The 24,747-nt window shown below is 40.4% G+C and overlaps 2 protein-coding genes across 3 annotated transcripts; both read right to left on the bottom strand.

Moving 5' to 3' along the window:
• Window positions 1–1,949: 1,949 nt before the first annotated feature.
• dbnlb (drebrin-like b) lies at window positions 1,950–11,288 on the bottom strand. Of its 2 annotated transcripts, XM_061071464.1 has the most exons (15): window positions 11,110–11,288; window positions 9,189–9,244; window positions 8,862–8,974; window positions 8,697–8,771; window positions 7,785–7,934; window positions 7,197–7,274; window positions 6,403–6,554; window positions 6,265–6,319; window positions 5,934–6,005; window positions 5,592–5,715; window positions 4,623–4,739; window positions 4,233–4,307; window positions 3,951–4,009; window positions 3,775–3,862; window positions 1,950–3,235 (listed from the first exon to the last, which is right to left on the bottom strand). In XM_061071464.1, exons 1-15 carry the CDS (start codon window positions 11,190–11,192, stop codon window positions 3,099–3,101), a joined length of 1,434 nt encoding a protein of 477 aa, XP_060927447.1. In that variant the 5' UTR covers window positions 11,193–11,288; the 3' UTR covers window positions 1,950–3,098. The 2 variants fall into 2 exon arrangements, with proteins under 2 accessions (XP_060927447.1, XP_060927448.1); XM_061071465.1 differs by lacking the exon at window positions 4,623–4,739 and having other exon boundaries at window positions 11,110–11,287.
• Window positions 11,289–11,778: 490 nt separating this feature from the next.
• Window positions 11,779–17,744, bottom strand: ube2d4 (ubiquitin-conjugating enzyme E2D 4 (putative)). Its single transcript, XM_061071307.1, has 7 exons — window positions 17,459–17,744; window positions 16,033–16,096; window positions 15,865–15,896; window positions 15,699–15,776; window positions 15,443–15,548; window positions 14,637–14,730; window positions 11,779–14,544 (listed from the first exon to the last, which is right to left on the bottom strand). Exons 1-7 carry the CDS (start codon window positions 17,480–17,482, stop codon window positions 14,499–14,501), a joined length of 444 nt encoding a protein of 147 aa, XP_060927290.1. The 5' UTR covers window positions 17,483–17,744; the 3' UTR covers window positions 11,779–14,498.
• Between the last annotated feature and the right edge of the window lie 7,003 nt (window positions 17,745–24,747).

Raw genomic sequence — 24,747 nt, 5'->3', positions numbered from 1 at the left:
CAGTGACCTCAGAGGGCATCAGGGTCAAATGCAAGCGTTCATGTTTGATTAAAGAGGAAGTTATTTCATCAGTGTTGCAACTAGTTGGATTTATGAGTGACAGTTATGAAGGAACACCAGATAGAATTTGCATTACTTGTGATTATAAATAATTAAAAGAGATTCAAATAATTTAATTTGATAGTTTTTTTGTTTTTACTCTTCAAGGTCGAATTTCAGACTTATTGTGTTTTCCCTCTAAAACTACACATCTCATGAGAAAAACACTGTTTCGCGAGAAAGCGGCACTCAACACTATCCACGTTTCCTCCCCATGTTTTTCGAACCTGCCTAAAAAGGGGAAACCCTTTCGGCCATCTGCTGTGGATAGAATGTGACATTTCAAAAATGATTAGCATCTAAATGTCAAATGAACCTAGAATCTACAGTCTGTCCAAATATGAGAGGGAGTTTTTGTTCTCTTTGGTTTGATAGATATGAAACTCGTTTTGGTTTTTGAGTACTTTTTGAGTGTCAAGATGGTGATTAGTGCTCTCGGCACTGCTCCTGTACAAAGGTGTAATGAAGCTGACAAGCTGGGTTACCTGTGATTCGATATGTGATTTACTTGCAAACATCAGACGTGTGATGAGAAAATAAAGTCTTGAGTGTTTATGTCATTTATGAGAGAGGTGCTTTTATTCCAGGTAACTGCAAATCTCTTGAGAAAGATTCTATCTCACATAACAAATGTGGGGACGATGAGCAAAAACATGAGAAAAAATCCCCAGCGATTCATTTCAGACTTTCACTGACATAAACACACAAGGTTGAGGTGAGGGCAGAGCAGTGTAAATGAGAACATGAGGAGAAAATATTGTGAATAAAACAGAAAAGATATTTCCTGTCTAAGTGAGTCACTTTCCTGGGAACAATCCGTAAATGTTTCAACGGGCTGATCTGATTCCCGTCACAGTGAGAAACAATCACTTTCTGGGTCAGACACTAGAGTTTCCCACAATATACGGATTTTAAAGCTGTGGCTTCTTGTTTTAGAGTTCAAAACAAAGTGACAGAAGATCTGTAATCATTTAAAGCAGAAATGTAAAGGGTGAGAGTACATGTAAACAGTTTCTGGATGGTGTAGGTGTATGTGGAAAGTATCCCTGAAACTAAGACCAGAAGACAGTTTGATTCATTTTGTGAAAAGCTAAAAAAATTAATTTATTTAAGCACAATTTCAGTTCTGATTCTATACATGATTAGATATTATTTAGACAGAATTTATTGTTAGTCAGGGTCATTAAACCCTCTGGTTATCATCGAACAAAATGAGAATTATAACAGAGAACTTTATCGAAATGAATGTAAACTTAGCACAAATTACAAGGCACAACTGGAGTTTGTTGTTTAATATTCAGTGTGTTAACCAATAAAATTGTGTTTTTGTTTTTAATTTGTCCTTTCAACTCAGGGGAAATCTATTGTGACATCTGTTAGAGCTCTAACCTGCCTGACATGACTTTATGTAGATACACTCTCATGTGTGTGTGAGGATGGGACATACCCCCAGTGAATAATGTCAAAAGGACAGAACAAGTGGGTCTGTGTGATTTGAGTGGAGGGAGCAGGCAGAGGTCAAAAATAACCAGAAATCTCATGTGTGTACATTGTTTTGTAATTATACTTATTTATTTACTTTCTTGGTTTAAATTTGTCCGACACATCCTTTCTCATTCACTTGAACAGGGTAAAGGATGTGGGCAGAGGTTAAATCAGATGTTTCGTGTGAAAATGAAACTTATACCTCAGGTAAATTCCCCCGTCTGTTGTCTAATTCCAGGAAACTGATTGTAGAACACACACATATAGTCTGTGTATACGTCTAAGTTCCTGTTAGACTTCTCTTTTCTGAGATGTCTGCAGCCGACACCAGATGTGACCGCTTAGAAATGACAAGAAAATACAAGTTTGTTTATTTATTTTAATATGAAGAATGTCTGTGCATTACAATATACTCTGGAAACACAAACATGAATAATGCAGCGGATACATTATGCCCTTTTCTATTCGTGATTGATATCAATATTTCTTTTTGTCGACTGACCTCAAAGCTTTAAAAGAACAAGAATTTACTTCCGAGATAAAAACAGTGAACTTGCATAACTTTGCCAAATGTTAAAATGACACCAAGCACTTTTCAATACCACTCATTATGGCACCGCAATATCATACATAACTCTTTGAGATCCGAACTGAGCGACACTAAAGTTGACTTAATGTCGTCCTCTCTTCAGCTTGTCCCTGAAAAGTTTATATGTTGAAATGATTTGGTTCAAACGAGGACTTGAAATGAAAACAAACCGTTGCAGACTGACAGTTTAAGGGAACTTAACCATTTTCTACATCCCCCACTAAAAGTCAATCACCCGGAGCACAGCAAACATCAGGGTTTTTTTTCTTCTTAAATATTCACTTCAAACACAGTCAGGTCAGTACAACAGGGTTTGAAATTCACACAGAATGCAAGTTAAATCGCATTAAAAAACAAAAAGGAAAATTCAGTCTCCTGGTAAAGAAAGGCAAATCAAGGCAAAAGATTACACTGTAGCTGGTACCACCATTTTAGATTTTTCTTCCTGAAATGTACAGGCGCATACAAGTAAAAACGAAATAATACCTCAAACAGAACTGAAGTAACTTTGTAAGGAATGTGAACTAGAAGTGCTTTTCAGCTCTCTACTGAATTTAAGACTGAACGAAGGCGGATACTGTACTTCATCACATTTACAGGTAAAGACTCATTTTAAGGGGGAGAAGAAGGGAGTTGTGATCAGTCTATGGGTTTTCACAAATCCATAAACTAAGCCAACAGTTTTTCCAACATCAATAATTCAATGGAATTTCTTTCTTGATATATAGAGACATTTCAAAAGATTCTGGCCCACGAGTACCATCTGTTCATTGGTCCGTGATGTGGCGGCTTGTTTGCTCCGTTTCAGCCTGATCGCTTTTGTGCGAGGACAGACGTTGCTGTGTTGTTCTGTTGCAGAGGTCCTCTGAGGCTGTCAGTGGGATGATCTGTGTGGGTGGGGGCGGGGAGCAGGGAGGGCGCTCGGCTAGATGAGCTCCACGTAATTGGCTGGAAACATTCCAAAATGGCCGTCAGGGCTATAGCCTCGCCACCAGCCCTCGTCTATCATCTCGATCCCGGCGATGAGGTCTTCGGGATCGAACGAGATTTCTGTGTCATCAGCTAAAGCAGAAAAAGAGCAGAACAAGTATGATATACAAGTTCAAACATTACAAGTAATGATATCTTATTATTATTATATATACGTCGAAAGAAATATGAACAAGTAGAACACCTAGAGAGTGCATTCCTCTGCTAAGGCTAATGCTCCATGTAAGAGTAAAAAAAAATCCTGGATCCACCCATTTATCCCCTTCAAAATACAATAGGTTCTTCCTTATGAATATAAATCTGTGAAAAACAATTACTACCACTGCTATTATTTTACCAGTAGTTTACAGTGTTGACTGAATGGTACTCAGTACAGCGCATATCTCTGCCAAGGCCCAACAGTCCCCTTAAATTCAATGAAGCTGCACTAATCTCCCAACACTCGTATCAGTCCTGTAAACATGCATATTTGTTTAAAATCATGATCCATGAATTATTCTCTTGAGAAAAGAGTGTATATGTTAAAAACATCCTCGCCATCTGCCCCCTGACGCTGATCCACACCAAAAATGAATGGGTTCTTCCCTGACACACAATGAAAAAAATCTCACCAGCCTGATAGTCATATAAGGCTCTGGCACAGACGCCTTTGTCAGAGGTCTCCTCAGGAGTCGCCTCATATGAGCTGGTCTCCTCCACCTGCGAGAGAAATGAGGTCAGGTTGTGTTCCAGTTTGATTTCGTATTATTGAAGGGAACTGTTGACTAAAATGTAAGTAAACAAGCACCTGAGCAGGCTCTTCAAACGCCGTCTCCTTGACGGAAGAGCTGACAGCTGGTGCCTCCTCTGGAAAGAGAGAACAATGTCAGTATGATATTGTCTGAGCTGCGCTGTCCCTCTACCAGCAGGTGGCAGCAGCAGCTGATCCCGGCAGCACAGTTTAGCTGGAGGGAATAACACAGTTTGTTCTTATAAACAAAGTGCAAACTGCATTTTTATAAGAAGCAGATGGGAGGGTTGGAGAGATGATGATAACACTGAGGCGGGTGTTGTGTGAAATGGGCCCCACCTTTCAACTCCTCCTGGGGGGCTGCCTCTTGCTCATCATACTCACACCTGGACTGCCCATCATCCACATCAGGCTCTTATCACCCAAAACACAAGCACAGACATGCATATTCACAGAGGAACACTATCACAAGTCCACACAGGAGGGAAACCACCACCAGTCTCAGACATGCAGGCATGTTTCACTCAGGGAGGATCAAAAACCCACAGCATTCTCCACGTTTCTTATGTACACAGAAAGAACACTGAATGGAAATATACCACATGATGAAATTCATGATGATGAGGAAAATGACGATGATGACATTCAGGAATAACAATGAGAAAAAGTGAGCTTTTAGTTTGACTCTGTGTATGCATTTGTGTGTGTGTGTGTGTGTAAAGCGCACACCTGTAGCATGGACAAGAGAGGCGGAGCCTGCTGGGACAGGCGAAGCTTGGCGCTGAGGTGAGCTGGCTGGCTCATGTTCAAAAGCTGGCTTAGAAAGAAAGGGGCTTTGCAGACGCCCTGATCAGAGACACACATGGAAGCCCAGAAACACGCAAAGTGTGGACGAGAGAGAGAGAAAAACAAAAGAGCAGAGAGGGTGAGCAGAAAAAGAGAAGACACCATGATGGAGACACCGCGTTAAGTATGACTATGAGACAACTGAGCCGTTTTCAGACATGACCATTGGCTATGGAGTGTATCGCAGTTTGCCTTTCACACATGTACAACACAGCGGGAGGTTTTCTGCACAGAGGAGTTGACAACAGCAACAAATCCTCTGCATTATTCAGGCGAGAGGTGGAGCAGCCGGGTTCAGCAGACAGGAAGTGACGTATAAACTCTGCTGCGTAGATCATGTGATTTTGAGACACCGTAGTCAGCTCTTATCACTGAAAACTCTCTTGACATCTTCGTAAGGGTTTTCTACATGCGTCACTGCTTTCTCACCGGGAGATATTTGTTTCCTATAGTTTGTTCTGTCGTGTGTTAGAAGCGTCATCAACCCCTCTCTTGATCGTGATGAATCCAGCGGGGATTCCCTGCTGTGTTCAGACATACAGCCTGGATTCCTACAGACTCTATACAAGGAGGCCAGGCTGATAAAGTCCTTAGAAACTGTGGAGTGACTCACTCTGTCATTTGTGTCAATACATGCACCTCCTCCGGAGAAAATACAGAGGAACTGCAGAGTTGAGTGCATGTCTGAAAGCAGCTCTAGACAGTCTTGATGGAGAGTTAAAGCTATAGGTTGGCGTTGGTAGCCACTGCTACCTGACAGAGGCTACAAGAGCCTCACAGAAATGTAGGAGAGGCGTTGGGATTTAAAGCAAACATTTATATGCCGAGGTCAGTGTTTCGTCTGCATGATACCTGGCTGGGGGCTGACAGGGGCAGCTGCGGGGACGTCTGGCTCAGCCGGAGCAATTCCCCTCTCTCTCTGCTTAAACATCTCTCTAGGGTTCATAGCACGCTGAGAGATGAGAGAAGCAGCCTCCTGGGAAACAAGGAAACAAATCATACGTACAATAAGCAACAATTTTTGGTTAATGTGGCGGAAAAGAGAGTTGACTGTGTCTTGTGGAAAGAGGCCATGCAATAAAGACAGGTGAGTGAGGTTGAGCTTAAAAAGAGACAAATTGTTGTCTTCAGAAAGATAAGAAAAAGAAAAAGAGTTTGGCGAAAGAGAGATCACTTTCAGGCAGGGGAACTCACGTTGGCCTTCTCCAGAGATACACCTCTTTTGACTGATTTCTTCTGCACTGCTTCCTTCTCCTCCTGCTCCTCCTGATGACGTTGACATCATTGTTGGCACTGCTGATATTCGCTACCTTCCTGACTTAAGTCTTTACAAGATGCTTGCGCTACTGACACTTACTCAACTATCAACATAATCATAGAAAAGTGGGTAACGCTCAATATAAAAGTAAACTTAAAAAAAACCAACTTGGCTCTTGTCTCAATCACATCAGTTCCTCATCTCAGTGTCAAGTTAAATCACAGTTGAAACCCATTAAATCAAAATGTAATCAAGTCAGACACTCACCCAGCGGTGCTTCTCCATCTCTTTGCTGTCGGCGTCCTGCTTCTGCTGGCTCTTCCTATTATACAAAAGGCCATTTAGAATTAAAGAGAAATATTATTTGAAACTCAACCAGAAGGTTTTTCCCTAGTTGCCACCTACTTTTGTTGATCGATTTGAGAGGACTTCTCCTTGTCCCTCGTCTCCCTCACAACCGCCTCCTTGGCCTCGCGGTCTTTCCTCTCCTTGTCCAGCTGCTGGCGCTCCTCGTCTACCCGGCGCCGGTCCTCCAGGCGACGTTTCTCCTCGTCTTTCTAAAAGCCAAACAGACCAGCCAGGTCAGCTTTGATTTATGATTTTGGCAAATATTCTAGAAAAATGTGGCCAAAAATAATTCAGTGCAGGGGAATTACTAAGACATGTATTAAAATGTTCAATTCAATATGAAACTGAAGTGGGTCAGAGGACTTCAGCTGCATAGGAGGTCCTTCAGTGTGGTCCAGGACACATTAGTGCTAAAAGAAGGTGGCTGCATCAAAGCCCACCTCCAAATGTGGTCTGAGTGATCAGATCTTAAATGTTTCCTTAATGTTTCTTGGGAGCCTTTACATCTGATCTTCTGATACCAAGTCTGAATGGAGTATTGGTGCGCTGCAGAGCAATAACTTTAAAATAGTTACAATCAAGCTTTATGCCGACTATAGTTACATTGTTTGTGAATAAAAAACTGCCTGATTATTGTTTTTCAACAGGATTTTAGGTAAATGACAGAGTATTAGGGATGTTTAAACATTGCAAATATTTCTTGAATGTTAAATTGTTACGTATACATTTTATCTTGCATATAAAACTTATTTCTTGAGAAGTATTTGTTTTTAAACTTCAGGTTCTTTCCACACTGTCTCAGAGGGGAAGTTCAAGTCAGAGTGAATTGAACCAAACTTCAATGAGCTTACCTCTGCCTGAGCCCAGAAGTTGTCTTTATTGGTCTTTCTGATTTCAGACATAGCATTGGTCTTTTGGTACACTGAGCCCTGCAGGGAGGAAAATATTATTTAGTATGATTGTGAAAACATGACAAGACAGTTTTACAAAACAAGTAAAAAATGGAGTTGTCTGTTTGACTAATTCACAAGAAACATACATACACATTATGTTCCTTATACATAGTTTGAAGTGGGAGTTTTTTTTATTATCTTTTAACAGCTAAGCAAGATAAGAACCAATGATTTAATTCTCTCCTAAAAGAAGTAAGATGAAAAAGAAAAGAGGAAAACTAAAAATTTGTTTTTAGTTTAAAAATGTGTTTTTAGGTTATCCTAGTACATTGGCATTTTCAAATGTTTTGCTTCAGTGTGTTTGAAAAATCTGTTTTCAATGGTAGAAATCCTGGCTTAGAGTGAATGGAAAGCCATAACATGGAGAAAATAAGTGACTCAAAGACATATCAATTGTCCCCATGTTTTGAGATTTGGGAGCCACGTTATAATTTAACCCAGAGTTTATCTTATCCGTCGAACACAAGCAAACAGGCGAGTGCGTACCACAGGACCCTGAGGACCACTGTCCTGGAAGCGGCTGGAAGTTTCTTTGTGGAAACTGTAGTTGGCTCCTGAGGCTTTGCCCACTTTTTGCATGATCACCTCGGGCTCCACATCCTCGTCTGCTCTGGCATTTATTGTAACATGGGCACCCTGAAACAGCACACAATGTAAGTTCCTATTCATACACGGGCAAACACCAGTTGTTGTTATCTCAGTTTCTGCCTGCACCACCCAGTAGCTTGTTTACATGCTCTGTCTGCTGGTATGATATGACATTGACCCAACTCAATAAGCCTCCTGCATTATTCATTATAAGCCTCCTGCATTATTCATTATTCTGCAATAATTGCCTGCACCATGCTACATGCTACTTTCTCCAGTCTTTGTTATCATGTAGAAATTTAAATTGATTTAAATCTACAGTCAAAATCTAGAATGGCACTCGATAGTGTAGTTCTGCATTATCCTGCTTCAAGTGAAACAAACAGACAAACTGCAATGGGAACATAACCTTTTTTGTCGAGGTAACTAGAGGAGAACTTAGGAAGCGCCAAGCTCCACCAAGGTCCAACAGTTCCCTTATGAAACCACATTTAAATTTACTAGATCCAGATTTGTATTTTTGTCAATAATATCAGTTGCCCACATATGCCTGATATGTTTCAAAATCCATGAAAAATTCTTCAATGAAATGCCCAATCCCGCAATGTTAAAGAAAAAGAAAAAAAGATCATGGATCTGCCCCCTACTCTGGATCTGTACTAAAGTTTAATGTATTCTTCATTGGTCATGCCCCACCTGCCACAAAATTTCATGGAAATTGATTGAGTAGTTTTGGTGTAATCCTGCTAACAAACATACAGACACATGAGAACATAACCTCCTCTGCTGAAGTAATAAAAGCGGTGTTACCCTGAGAAAATTGCCCATGGAGCTGACATGATTTGCACATAATCCTTTCCTGGAGTCATTCACTCCTTCCCCAGTCTGAAACACAAAGAATTGTTCTCCAAGTTCCAGGAGGGCCACAACAAAGCAAAACAAATAAATGTGCAAATTGTTGAGTGCAGCACTTACCCAGTTGATGAGGACATATTTAGGCAGCCCAGAGTTTGGATCCTCCACCCGGCAGAAAGCATACATGATTTTTCCACTGTTGAGCTCCTCAACCAACTCCTCCAGACCTCCATCTGATACATAAACATTGTGGAAAAAGTCAAATGGTTTCTGTGGTCGGTTTTGTAACTGTGGACATTTCTTCCCTCTTACAAATGGCAGGGTGAGACAGCGGAGGCAAGCGATCCTTTTGTGCTCATATTCCAGTACAGGAGCGGTTTGCTGACAATGAAATTCCTGAACATCTCTGATATTATTGAGTTAAAAAGTGTCCACTCAGTTACTCACCTCCTTTTTCTGCCAGGCGGATATCATTGCTGTTGCCCTCATAAGTGTACAAGGCCCTGGAGGAAACATCAGATAAATATCATCTTAAACAGAGGACACTGGCAGATGGAGAACTTCTTCTAATGTTGATTTGCATCTTGTCACATTGAACCAAACAATAGATGTTTTGTAAACCCATTTAAGCTTTTCTCAACAAGATACATTTTGCAGTTGAAGTATGATTGTATAAATATACTTAAGTAGAGCAGTGGTTTTTAATTCGATTTTACAGCAGCCGAATCAGTAAACTTTACAGGTTGTGTGGCCTGTACCAGTGATGAGTTTAGTCACTTTTCCTTCCTATTAAATGCAATATGAAAATTACCAGGGATTAGCAGTTTGAGAATAGCTGGATCCTTATTTAATACTGAGCCATTTTCCATATTTTCATCCCACTAGATGTTTGAGTGGGCCTAATAGGTTGTTTAAGTTAGAGATGGGTTGCAGAGTATTTTCTTTCTCTGTAGTAACTTGTAAGAAAATACCAGAAGATCACATTGATCAACAGATGATGCTGACATGCACTGACAGAGTAGGCAGGGTTAGGCAAGTCTATAAATGGAATTATGGACATTTTGTTAATCTTATACTGCCATAATCAACAATCATTCCTGACTATAAAGGGGAAAAAGCTCTTATCTAATGCCTCATGAAGAGGAGTATTTATTGATATTACGAATATTAGCTCACATTTCATAGAAGTAATATATGCATTTATGATTTAGCCTCACATTAGTGCTGCACAGAACAACCACTTGACCTGTTACATAACAAATAGGACCTAGATGACACCTGGGCTTGAGATACACTAACATGATGGGCACAGTAACACCAAATATTAGGGCTAGACAGTATAAATGTCACATGATTATAATTTATTTTAAGTGTAAAGACTGATTTTAGCTAGTGAGTGAACGTTTTACATTCCTCCTAGGTGGATGACAAAACATTTGTGGTAAAACCACCATGTGTGATACCCCCTCCCTATGCTTGCACAATGCAGAAGTAATATATCAATATATATTGTACCTGAATGAAAATTACATTTAGATAACTATTGATATTATTGTATTGCCTAGGTCTATTGGAGAACAGGCTCAGAGGCCATAAAGAGTCAATTTCTTCTGATCGATACAAGTACATCCCATCACAGGCAGTGAAGTGGAACTCACTGGCTTAAAATAAACTAATTACTTTAATATCGCATCTTTAAATGTAACCCTTTCAGATGAGATAGAGAAAGACTCTCTGTGGTGGTTCGGTTATTTGACTGAGAGACGACTGTCAGACTCTCATAACATGAATGTGGGGCAGGGACTCCCTGGACAATATCTGCCTCGGATTAATTACCTCAGGTCTTTATTAAACACCGCAGCTTTCATAAGCAGGTTTAATATGAACCTTGATACACAGAGGAAGTCCCTGGATTTGACTTTCACACATTAGTCACTCATATTCTCTGATTTACAACCAGGAAGTGAGTGAACTGGGTGAAGCTGCCAGCAACTGGTTCAGTCTCATTTTAGGACAGACAAGCTTATAAACAAAACAAGAAGATGCAGGTGAAGCATGGAGGAGAATTCTCCATGTGTTGGTTGGTTAGTTCATCCAGCTAATGTTAACTAGTGTTACTAGCTCACCTCCAAAAGAGTGACAGTGACTGTGAGAAGCCCCCTTGTAAATTAAGCTAATTCCAGTTAGCGTAATGCCTGGTTTAGTTAAGCTGAGGTGTTGTGGTTAACCGGGTCACAGGTTAAGTTTCTCTCCCGTTAGGTTAACTTAACTACTCATCGACTGGCTGTGCGCTAGCCATCGCTGCAGCTAATGCGATAGCTCCTTCGCAGGGCTAACACTGTTGTTGTTGAAAGATGCTGCTTCTTACCAGTTGGTGCTGGATTTTTCATCCACCACTTCTTTGAATGCTGCCGATAACGCGGGCCCATTTTTGCTGAGGTTGACTGCCATCGTTGTGGTGAGTCCAGCTAGCCTGCTAGCTATCCGGGATGCGCCCTTCCTACCGAGGGGAGGAGCGGCGAGGATGATGCTGACTTTCAGCTGAGCAGGAAGCTGGTGGAGCTAGCGGCTAACTCTCAGCCAGGGTGGCCTTCATATGAGGCAGCGGGACACTCCGACAGGGCGGAGCTAGATTGTGTTTGGTTTATTACCAACTCGCATGTGAATACGTTGGATACAGTTTGAAACGCATTTTTAATATGCATCATATTAACACTTTTAGACGATTAAGGTTTGATGTTGGAATGTATGGCGCAGAAACCTCGCATTACAGCCAGTTAAATCAAACGCACCCTCGCTTACAGGCATGCTTTGTCAATAGCAACTTTTTGTTGACCCCATGTGGTTGTTGTACCTACAGTGCATGAAGAAATTGTCCCATCCTTATGTTTTTCGATTAATACATATTTTTTTATATTTGGAGGCCACACTCAAAGCACACTACTTTCACAACTACATAGGCTTCTAACGCGTGAGACTGCTACCTAGAACCACATTGTGGAATAAAGCAAGAGACAGAAATGGCTGCAGACAAAGGTAAACCAAGATGAGCTTTATTCACGTCATGACAAGGTCAATAGTTAATCTTATGTAGGCTATGTGAGGACATATGGATGTTCATGGTGGCAGATCAAGCACAAATATTCCAGATTTTTAAGATGCATGTCAGCTGATCCTGCATTCAGAGAAAGCCAGGCTGAAACATTTCAACAACAAAAACAAAAGAAAAATTATACTGGTACTGTTCAAGCAGGTTTCCACATCTACTGATGAAATGATTCGCCCATATGGGGGATATACAGCCCTGATAGCAAATTTACAGTTTATGACTCTGTGTATATACAAACATGAGGGTTAAGGCTAAAATTTTTAGTCAGAGGTGTTAGGCGGATGAATTGTAACGAAATCCCTGATATCTTGCTAATGGCTGTGAGGAGGATTCTCCAGAGTGCAAAGCATGCCAAGCTGCCTAAAGAAACTCTACTGAGCAAACTGGACAATGGAAGTCAATGCAACATCACCCAGATGATGAAATGAAGAGGCTGCATTCAGTCGGAACAGCTGGAACATACCCTGCTTTCAAATAAATAAATAGCCAGATGAAGTAATGTCAATGCTTACAAAGTTTGAGCTAGCACTATTACACGCAAGTTATTTTCAATTGTGGTCTGTCAGCAAAAATACTTTTTAACAGCATTTAGAGGATACATTTTTAAAATTGTTTTAATATATACTGTATTTCAGGACAACCTGATTTGACTTTTTTCTCCACAGTAGTTAACAATCATGAAAATCTATATTCTGTGCCTAAACCATTGGGTTAATTCTACAAGCAGATCTACTAATTTCATGCTTTACTATGCATTGTTCTGTCTGAAACCATTCAATAATGCCTCAATAGCAAAAAGAACATGTTCTTCTTTCAAACATCAAATAATTCCCTTTATATTGGCAGCATCAGCACATTATGAGCATGATTAAAAAAAAAATTTGCATTTGCTAACTACTTAATCCAACAGTCACAATGGGTTACATTAAAATTAATATTATGACAAATCACAATCATGTTCAATTCTGGTGACATGAATGAATGAAACAAAAAAAGAGAACCTAAAACTAAAGCATTTAAAGATACAATACAAAAGGTCACAAATGTATCACTTAGGCAAAACTGTTTTAGTGTGGATTATTTATCCCAAAAACAAAACAAAAACTTATGCAGACCAATGATGGATTAAACTTAAGAAATAACTTCACATCACCTGATACTTAAAGCATATAAAACTGTCAAGGTAAGTTACCCAATTTGTTCACTTCAAGTAACAAGACACATATGACTTCAAATCACTTGGCTCTGCAAAAAGGTATTCTGCTCAAATTCCTCATTTTGAGTGTTACTGACACCAGCTGTAGCCAAAGGCCATTTCATTTTAGAAAAACACTAGCATGTACATGTTCAACAGCATCATTAAACAGCTTTTAACATCCAAAGTGTTGTTCAAAATGGAAATAGTGATGAAAAAAGAACTCAAGGACAACGAGTGAAAGAAGCCCTGTGTGACGAAATGACAACACAGATCACCAGGGCCTACATGCATTTAAAACCCCAGGAGTGCTGATCTGTCATTGATCAGTTTGCCTCTTCAGGAAGCATGAGCTGTTTTGTATGTGAACAAACCAGTGAACGTAGATCAGCACTCTGTTTTTTTTTAGAAACCTGGTGATATGGGCCCTGGTAATTCTTCTCAACATGGGTCACTGCATGTAAAGGCTGATGATTTGGTTTGATACCTGAGTAACTTTACTGAGGAGGCGGCATACAGCTTAGCTCTATGCCAAAGAGTAGCTATGTTCATAGCCACACAAGAAACAAGTCATACAACAGCAGTATTTTGTGCACTATGGACACCAGCCATGGGTGAGTACTTATGCAGGATATAAGGGCAATGACACCATGTGAGAAAAATGTATGTTGACATTTGCCCCATGGGGCACCACGATGGTGAGGCGAGGGCCAGCAAGCTCTTCCCAGCAGTTCCCTAATATATTCAAACCAACTAAATACTGCCACGATATGAAATGCATTGAGTGATAAGAGACCAATCCTTCTTTGCGTCTTTCACATTGTTGCGGGGTAGAGACAGTATGTGCCAACAGATCAGCTGCTGGTAATGGCACAGCACCATTTTGTGTTGAACAGGGAACATTCTGCCTCAATTGCACATACACCATTTGAAAGTAAGGACACAGAAAGGCCACTAAATACAAGGAGATATATTAATAACAAGACATCCAGTGGGACACAGACAGTACCTCAGAAATGAAGGGACAGCCAATCTCCTAAATTAATCAAACATTTTGTTTTCTGAGTAGCAAAAATGATATGACTCTTTGACAGTAACAATGATGCAAAGGAATAGCAACGATGACAGTGATGAATACAATAGCAAGAGAAACAGTTGAAAGTCTGAGTGTGGTGGCATGGACAGTGGTTAGTTTTCCAGTATTCCATATGGGGGGGGCATAAGGAGCCCATCAGGTCCTGCTCAGCAGATCCATACAAGTCATGAAGGACAGCACATGGTAGCAGCTCAGCACACGGAAAGCCAGATGGCACTGTACCTCATTGTATCGCTTCCTTCTCCAAAACGTGGGCTTTTGTCTAGTTTATTTTTCCTCTGTTGCTTATTCGTCTCAAGTTACAAATCAAACGTGTTTATTTTGTTCTCGTTTGCATTTTGATCTCCCTGGCATTTTTCACATTGCATACTTCTGGGTCCATTCTCTCGCTAATTTGTTGTACCTGTAAAACACATGCAAAGTTAAGAAGTAATGTTTAAGAATAGTAAATATTTTTAACTCCAAGAATATTAAATGCTAGTGTGTTACACTCACTTTTCCCTGTCAGCCTTGTATGTGTGGGCAATCTCTGGTACCAGTGGGTCATCCGGGTTCGGATCACAAAGAAGAGAGCAGATTGACAATAAAACTGCGGAGGAAGGAATCAGAAAGTTAAAATTAAAGATTGCAACAAATGGGGAAGAAATAGATACTACATTGATGAGTACAGGCCAATTTTTGTCAAACCTCCTAACACTAGTACAGTGATATTTTAGATAAATATGATAGTAGGGCCGGGCAATATTAAAAAACAGTATCAGTAAACACATGACCAAATAACAATAACTGGTTATATGTTGCTACCTTGTGGATATTATTGTAATCATCAGACGTACATAGTAATTTGTATGTATCCTATTTAAAATATTAAACTGAAAAACAAAACAAAAAAATAAAAGTCTGTTTTAAGGAGTGAAATAATTAATCTAGCTGCTTTCAGAAATGCACTGAATTATGCAGATCCTCTGTATTTTCTCTACGGGAGGTGCGTGTCTGAACGCAAATGTTCGAGTGAGACCCTCCAGTGTTTCTGGGGACTTTATCTACCAGCCAATTCACTATTACCCACAGTTCATGTCTGAAACAGCTCACAATACAAACCGGCTATGAACAATAAAGCAGCAACACCAGAGCCCAGTCTAAAAGTAAGCACTTCTCCTTGTCCCATCAGGTTTAGCGAGTAGCATTAATTTCTGCAATTCATTTACTGGTGACAGAGTCAGTGCCCTTACACTGTGCCTGTCAGGTCAACATTAGACTTGTTTAATAAAAAAAAGTCAACAGAGTTAGAAATGTCTTACCTTTTGATACTGTAAGTGCAGGTGACCATTGTGATCTCAGTATATCCAGACAAATACTTCCATTACTGTTGATATTAGGATGGTAAATTTTTGTGGTGAATGCAACCTGCGACAGAACAGGAAAAGAATGTTATACTTTTCCAGTGAAGCAAATTATGTTCACAGTAAATATAAAAGATGACTATTATTGAATTCGAATGAGGTGGGACATGTGATGCCACAGCCGTAGTGACACTTAAGGCATACCCTTACTCACTTTGGGTGGTTTGAAGGGGTAATCTGTCGGGAAGTGGATGGTGAGGAAAAACACTCCGCCCTGATATGGGCTGTCACCCTGATTAAATAGAAATAGAAACAAGATAAGTTTTTGTACAGCCATTTCGATGCATAATTCATTTGGTGTAAACTTCAGGGTAACCTACCGGTCCCATTATTGTTGCCTGCCAATGAAACACTGAGGGAGAAACGAGATAAGTAATACTTTAGCATATATGTTGAGATGCAAATACTTCACTGTAATCTTAGAAATGTCTCTCTACATTGAAGTTTGATTTTTATTTTCAAGCATATGCAGATGCAGCACTACTTACAATCCTCTCCGACTGGTCCAGCAGAGCACTGCGCAGGTGGGTCCCGCTGCAGATCCGACAGTTCCTAAAAATTACACAAATATAATAAATCATCTTTGATGTACTGGTCAGTTGCAGTGATGTCACAACTGTACTCTGATAAGAAATCATATTCATTTTAAATCAATGCTGCAAAAAGAAATAGTAGTTCCACATCTATTAGTATGTTCTGGTTTTAGTAGTCAGCAGAACTGAGCGAATATAATGATGCTAGAACCTCACTCAGTGGACAAATAAAGTGAGTGTCAAAACTATAGATTGGGAATTTATTGGATTCATTGTAATATAATGTCTTGCTTTGCTCCAGAAATGTTCCTTTTTCGAAACAATTTATTTATTTATTAAACAATTTCAGGCTTTATGTGCAGTGGGATAAAGAGAATTTGAGGAGTGGAATTTAATATCATTATCAGCACTACAATAAAGACAGGAAGCAATTACTATTGGTCCTTTTAATGGCTGTGATGTCTGTTTTACAATCTATATAAATGGTGGTTCATGGACAGCTGATTCCAGAAACCCTTTAGTCATCAGTTCAGTTTTTCCATAAGGATATCGACTATGAAGGTCACAGAGATTAACAGAATCAAAAGAAATAGGTTCTATAGAAATAACCAAAGCAAAACAATAATCCTATGTGTCAAATTCTATTTAATATATCAGAAATGAATGTCAACTTTCACCAAATCCCATTACAAGCTCGTCATGAAAGGACAATGAGCACAGGAGGATTGGTTTGAAAGAGACATTAAGCTCGTTATTTAACATCTCTTGTTAGGGAAGCCTATCTATTCTGTTATATAAATACACACCATGGCCTGCTCCACTGGCCCATTTGCCATTCCATATATGGCAACGCTGACACCAGGGTTCAATTTTGGCAACCAGCAGGCAGCTGTCATTCAGCGATTAAACCCATCATCATCAGCAACAAGGCTAGAGATAACGAGCTAGCAGTTCAATAACAAACCCTGTGATCGTCCACCGAGCAAACCGCAGCTCATCCTAACCTTTGCTGAATGACTGCTAGCCTAGCGCCGCACTGGGACACGACTTGTTTGGCACAAGCTAGCCACTACGGTGCTCAGTTACGTCAGGATAAAAACGAAAACACACATTGCACGTAAACAAGAGGCAGCTGTCACAACAACACGTCGGAAAAGGTCCGCGTCGGCCTGCGTTAGTGTAACCTGCACCAACAGGGCCAGCAGCGGCTAGCTCGTCTTTTGTCTCTTGTGTTATTTTGACTATTAGCACAAAAAGCCAGCACGGCTAAAGGGAGCTACACAAACAGCTAAACGCCACGGTGGATCTTCACCGAGGCTCCCACGCTTTAAAAGCAACACGTTTGCGATGTGACTGATACAAAAAAGAAACACACACTCACCTTCTGTATTCTTTTCAACGCCATTGCTCCTGTGGCTATGCTAGCTGGCCCGTTAGCTAACGGTTAGCCCCTCACACATACAATTCGGCTTTTGTGGCCGCGCACTCTCAAGTCTCACTTCGCGTAGGAGCGGAAAAGCACGTCTGACATGCAGCTGGTTTGGGCCTTTTTGGTTTCTAGGTGAACGTCTGCGAGAAGAAGTGTTAGAGCTTGATCTTTCTTTAGACTGACACTGAACAACCAAGGGATTTAGCCTCTCCTCTCATCGCTGCTCCTCTACGAGGTGTCTGACTGCCCAACTGCTGGGTAATATCGCGATACTTCACGAGGAATCACAATTGCATATGTCATGGCTGTAGTCCCCAATTCATGTATTTATTTATCCATTTATATTTCTACATGATCCATTTAACATGCTTTCAAATTACACGCTTTTTTTCTATACGTGCATACAATAAACAAGTACAATAAATGTTTTGTCTGTTTTACCGAAAGTTAAACATAATGCCATGAATCAGGTTTGATTTTACTTGTCAGTTGCAGTATTTCATAACAGCTGTACTCTTTGCTAGGGAATCACATGCATTTTAAATTTGTTATTCATAGAAAGTAATAGTTTTGAAAATATTCACAAGTATAAATAAGTAGATTTACTGTAGGTACAGAAATACTGTATTTTTTGTATCTATTTTGAGATTTTTTGGCACAACCATTTGACAAAAATTTGGTGTACTTTAATTTTGCTATAAGTGCATACTCTGTAATATAATACATTTGATATGCCGTTCTACTTTAGTTCATAGTGAATTAATGTTCAACAGTGTTTTTAAAAAATATATAAATCCATTTTTTATCACAATATAATGTTGTGAACCAAAACTCCATATAAATACTAGAAATTTGCGCCCATCCTATCCCTTCTCTACTTATTACATTATCTATCACATTCTACCAAACATAAATTAAATATATCTTAAAACATTATAAAAATTTCCATCATGATCTATACAATTCGTCACCCTCATCACTGAGTGTAGAGCACTGATACCAGATTGGAAGATAATGTTCAAACAGCATACATACATACATACAATGGCTATATAACTTTTAACATAATCATAGCCTGTGACCTGAACACAATGAGTAAGGCCAGGTGTCCACAAGATGTCACTGTTTGAAAAGAACAAAAAAGAACCCACCCAGGATTAACATGATCAAACCATGTGATATACAGCTCTGACCAGCTCTTTTGGCAAGAGTCACAGTGTCATTTATCAACCTCAATGTTACAGGCCCATGATCAGCTGATTCATGTAAAGAATTGTTTGTAAGTCATCTTGAAAAAATGCATTACAATGGAGCAGCGAAGTGCAATGAAGCCAAGCACGTGTATTATTTACACGTACATAAGAATGAACGAAAAGACTATAGGATTGTTCATTCAATACCCAATCATTGTAAAGGCATATTCATCTGAGTCAGCTGCGTGCTCCGGTTTCTGCATAGCCTTGTCTCGCAAAGCCTCATGAGCTCCCCTTTATATATCTTAAACAAGGGGGAAAAAAGAGCTCTCATTATTTTAGTGGCTATGTATGAATGGGCAGCAGTGTTCATTCTTCTTAAATGGCTGATTCAGTGTCAGGTTGAGGATCCTATCGTCAGTGTGACACTGAGAGGGACCATTTTCCTTTGGAAAGCTGAAGATTCCTTCAGATAATATCTTATTGTTTGCTCATCTCTGTGCTCTCAATGACCTGCCTGTCCTCGGGGCCTGCCTGTAATCAGATTCTGCCAGCAGCAGAGGTAGCAGTTTGGGTCGTGTGCAGCAGGGGCCTTGTGCTCCGAGTTTGTGTTCTTGGAGAGGCCATTTATCAGCATGAGGTTTTCAGACACAGTCAAGCCCACACTTTGTTGGCTTGAAGCTTCGGCTCACAAAGACTCCCACAATCGCCCTACTGTAGTTCCCTCTGATATCACATGTGTAACTGACAGAGGCGCTGGTAAGTCCCTTAGTTAGGGGGTGCATGCTACCTTGTAAACATCCGAAGCAACAAGCAAGACATGTCTTTCCTTCTTTTGGGAAACCTATCAGTGACCTGTGTGGGGAATTTCCCACCTATACCAAGAAGTTGAGTTTTTAGTTACAGGCCTGGTGCCCCAAATTCCATATTGATGTATGAGCCGAGGTGTGAAAGTGTCAGAGCTGGGATGATATGGGTGGGGGCAGAAGCTTAGCTGGCTTTTCTCATGAGGAATATAGCCCATAGTGCGGTTATTTGAAACCTTGGACTTGGCAGACAGTGATCTGTCTTTTCGGTCACATGAATCATCATCAGTTTCATTGTATAGCAGACAGCAGTGCTCTTACTGGGGCAATTATGCTAAAGCTGTGTCCGCGCTCAAGTATTATTCTCTCAATGGAACTTTTCCCATGGTTGCCATGACGAAGCACATATGCTCACTGCCGTTTTAAAAATCAACTTAACTGGGTCCTGCCAATGTCTGAATTATCCAATAAAAGCGCAACCAATTATTGTTGAGCACAAGCTGGGCTCCCAGTCCCCAGAGGTGTTTTACCTTCGGTCAGTGTATTAGCTTTCTGAGGGCTCTGTTGTGCAACAAAGATCCATTGTTCGCACATACTAAGAGATATTTGTTCACTCCTTGTATCAATTGTCTTGATTTGATTATACACTCAGGCGATATGTGCAAGCAGCGCTCATGTTTGCAGTGAAGTCAGCACTCTGCACAATCATATAATTCTTGAGCTAAGCAACTGGAAAAGGGTCATTATGAATGGAGCAATCAGCGTTTCATGGCTCATTTCCTTAGCTGTGATTTGATTTTGCTTGTCAGTGCTAAGGTGGCCTTTGACCCAGAAAACCTCTGAATCATTCTTCAAATCTTCCCCGTGCTTCTGTGAGTATCACTGTGAAAGAGTTGTAAGACTTTATATCAATATGTTATAGTCCATTATAAGTCTTGTTTTTGCTTCTACTTCTCATCTTCTTGAGTGTTGGACATTAAAACAAGCTGGTGCGGGACTGCGTGTTTGTTTTTGGCTCATAAGGTTTACATCATGAAATCATATAAACATTTACAGCTTCAAGAACGTGCTTATTAAATGGTATTACATGCTCTAATTGTGGCCATGGAGAACTATCCAGCTTTTATTGGCCTAATTGCATAGCTGGTTACTGGATGTCTCATTTACACACAGGGCTGCTAGCACCAAATATGACTTTATTTTGTCTGTGTTTTATTTTTTATTTCAGAGAAGTGACAGCCTTTTTCCCCCCTAATGAACAGTTTTTAGACTAGAAATTAAAAGATATCTCATGCCGGGTAGTTTAAAGTATTGCTGTTGATCAGATTATAGCTAATCACATGTTCTGATTTTAAAATCATTATTTGTTCTTTATTTGGAAAAGGACAATGCAATAAAATAATCAACATTCATACAAATGTAAATGCACCAGTCAGCTGAAAGGCACATTTTTTATTAGCAGTCTCTTTGCCAGATGTTCATAGGTATCCTGCTGTGATAGGGTTAATATACTTGAGAAAAAGGAAAAGTAAAGTATCACCAAATGTGAAAACTCACATGAGCCTCAAACTTAACATACGTACCATATCATTTAATTCTTTCCACATATGACTAAACACTGTGGTTATATCAGAAAGAATGACTCATGGATTCTTCATCCCAAAGATGATTAATGTTTTTTTTCTTCTCTGATTATCCGAATGTAATATCTCTCCGACGAGAGCAGAGAGAATGAGTCTGTCACCTCTGATCCACCCTTATCAGATGTGCATCTTGCCGAGCACAGACACAAATCACACATAGTCATAAAGAACCAGTAATCCTATGGGGTTAAGCACTTAAAGGACCAATCCCTGGGGCCTCTGTGACTCTTGTGTTGCAACACATTTCTGGCACGGTGATTGACAGCTCGGGAAACTGTTTTACAGTGCTGCTCTTGCAATGAGTAGCCCCCAGAGCGTAGGTAATAACCAGTCTGGAGTGTTGACTAATACATTTAGCGGCGACTCTCCGCAATCAAATGTGTTCCAGCTGTTTGAGTTCTGATGACAAATTCAGGTTTTCCCAGTTTGCTGAGCTTCCTTGAGAGACAAAGGAAGGATTTCCTCTGAAACAGACAGGCAGTGGCAGCACCAACAAATGGCCTGGTACTGTTATCAAATAGAAAGTCTGACTAAATATAAATATAATATAAATCATCTGCAGCCTGCATGTGTCAGTGCAGAAACGAAGAAGAAGAAGGCGACAACTGACACATTGTTGTCTACAGGATGTCTCCTTGGACATTGACAAAGATTCATAGACCAAAAGAGGTAAAAAAAAATATGGTGCATCATATGGTCATAGATTGTGACTTCGATGAAAGCAAAATATCCTTTTTAGCAACCACCACACACATGCATGCACTCTCGGGAGATTTGAAAAGCCTGTGACAGTTGCTGCGTGGTTCAGAAGCTGCCACCTGTTGTTTGACAGGCTTTTACTGTGCGGAGGTGTGCACTGTGTGTGATTGTGTGTGAAAGTAAGTGACTGGGACATCGGGGGGGCTGTCCATCCTGCTGCACAATAAACAGTTTGTTTCCCAGGAGCACCCCTCATGTTCCTGTTGTTGGCTCCATCGGCGCTCACTGGGAAACGTCCTGGTCTCTATTGTCCGGGAGGTCAGGGGGTCACAGGATGCTCCTAAAGGCCCAAAAGGGGAGGTAAGAGGTTGGATAGTGAGGCAAGATAAAGAGCCAACCCCCACCTCTTCCCACCACGCACCCCTTCAAAAACAAAACGTTAAAATTGCTTCTACTTCTCTGTCTCTTCTCACACCGTCTTTCGCTGGAAGGCCCAGTCCCAGTCGTTATCAAGAGTTTCAGGAAGTGGAATCAGGACAATGCACAGACTGACTATTTCTTATTGAACATCCTGATTGCCTTCAGTACATGTGTAGAGCTCTGTTCCTTGCATGCGTTCTTTGCATATCTTTAATGGAAGCTGTGGTCCATAAGCTTTCCCATATAAAATTCGGAAATTCAATCTAAGTAGCTGACAGAGGGTAAGGCACATCATTAAAAAAAAAAAAAAACGGCCAAGAAAGGAGTGGTTGTATTGTACGATTTTCACCACGCTAGTGTTATACTTGAACCACAGGAGCTGAGAAACAGATACATGCCTCTGACTGCAGTGACCTTTTAAAACAGGATAGCACATAAACAACCACGTAAATGCCGTTTTTGGCGGCACAATTAAATATATCGCCCCAGAACAGCAGACGTTTATGATGGTTAAACAGAAACACCATGCTTTCATAATGGAAACTTGTTGCACCTCTCCTGAGGCTATTACTAACCGACAGCAGCGGCCGAGGTGTATATCAGTTTAAGTTCTTGTGTCTGAGGGAAACAGCATCCACACAATATTTCCTGTGAAGATTATTCTGAAGGTTTTTGAGAAATAGTCTTATTTCTTTTATTACACTTGAACCAAGAGCTTTAAGGACCTGCAGCCCGTCCTTGTCTGTGCCTCAGCCTGCTGGAGAAATGGGATGAGGAGACATGCTATTCTCTAGACGTTCACAGGGACACTCATTTATCATTTTTACGGCGCGAACTTAGCAGCAGCTTTGAACAATATTCCAGATGTTTGTTGTTTGGCATTTTATCAGCTGTTTTCTAATGGATTGCGATGAAAAGGCTTCATATTTGTATCTGTCGCCAAATTGATTTATTTTCATTTCAGGCATGTGTTTGTCACATTTGATGCATAGTTTAAACTTTTAACAGATCGAGTAAACATTTCTAATTCATCGCACACTCATATGTTGAAACTGGACTATTTCTTTCTCACTGTAATTACAAGAGTTGAATAAGTATTGAAAACTTTTACCGATGTAAACCTGACAGTGTAAATATGCTCAAGTAAACTACAAGTACACACTGCAAGTAAAAGTCACACTACACACACACACACACAACTGATGTAGCAGAAGTTCCAACAGTATAATGTAACATAACATGGAAGCGCTCGAATAAAATCATCTGAACGTCCTTAGTTACATTCCACTGCTGCATAATTGTGTGTTTTCATTATTCTCAGGCTTGTTATTGTACGTGTGAAGACTTGTAGTGTCTCGCGTAAGATGAGCCATTAATAGAGGTAATATGAGAGACAATAGGTGCAGCACATGGCCATCCTCATTTTTCAACCACAGGCATTTATGAATATAATGCTCACAGTGTTAGTTACATGTTATGTATCCTCCTCTAGGCCTGACCCTCACCTCATCCTGCCCCATCATATCAGGTTAGTAGATACACTTGAGCAGGGACGTGACAGCTGGAAATGGTTTGAGGCTCCCTGGATAGTTTGTTTTCAGACCAAGCTGCAGGGAATGGATGAGAGACACGTGTAGGTTAGCCTTCGGCTTATGCGCCTCGTGGTGATAAAACCGTTTCTGTGCATGATATCACTGTCAAAAAATCTGCACGGCTGCACACTTAGTTGGTTCTTAGTGTTCTCTGTGAGCATGACGAGCAGATCGGAGCCGTCCAGGTATCCCGCGAATGTGTCACTGTCTGAGTTAATCAGACTCGTCTGTGTTTTGAGCACTTTGACCTGTTGGGGATTCATTTCCTGGCCCGTTGTGTTTCTAAGACTGCAGTTGGGGTTCTGGCATAACTTGCGTTCTCACTTCCCAATCCTTCTCAGATGGTGGGGTGCTTTTCGTCGCTTTATGACCAAATAAATCTGCCTGGTACCAAATGGGGGGAAAAATGGGATTAAAATTCCCCCTTTCGCTGTCTTGAGGAGCCCAGCTGCACTGCACTGTTTGTTTTCCACAGCGAGGTGCAGCTGCAGAGGCGAGCATTATGGAGAGGTGGGCCAAAGCAAAAAACAGAAATGACTTATTTTTATTGGCACGTACCCTCCTATTCGCTGAGTGATAATTTTACAGTGGAATTAGAAGGCAACAGAACAACAGTCTGGTTCAGATATTGTTAATGTGGTTAAACATGCTTTACTTGTAATATCTACTTCATACACAGCGGCTCTTTTTCTCACAGCTTAATTCTCACCACACAGCATAAATAGTGAGAATACTGACAATGATAATAACTTGTACGGCGGAGAGGTGGTGTAAACTCTGCAGAGCAACATGTGCAGCAGTTCAGTTATGCTGATATGAATAAAGCAGCTTTTTTAACAACCACAGATGAGTGGCCAGACATTCACAAACATATGGAATGAGCTGCAG

This window comes from Limanda limanda, chromosome 5, assembly GCF_963576545.1.
Source record: "Limanda limanda chromosome 5, fLimLim1.1, whole genome shotgun sequence".
Lineage (NCBI taxonomy): Eukaryota > Metazoa > Chordata > Actinopteri > Pleuronectiformes > Pleuronectidae > Limanda > Limanda limanda.
The sequence above is the reverse complement of the archived record's forward strand: the minus strand, read 5'-3'. Positions and strand labels throughout refer to the sequence as shown.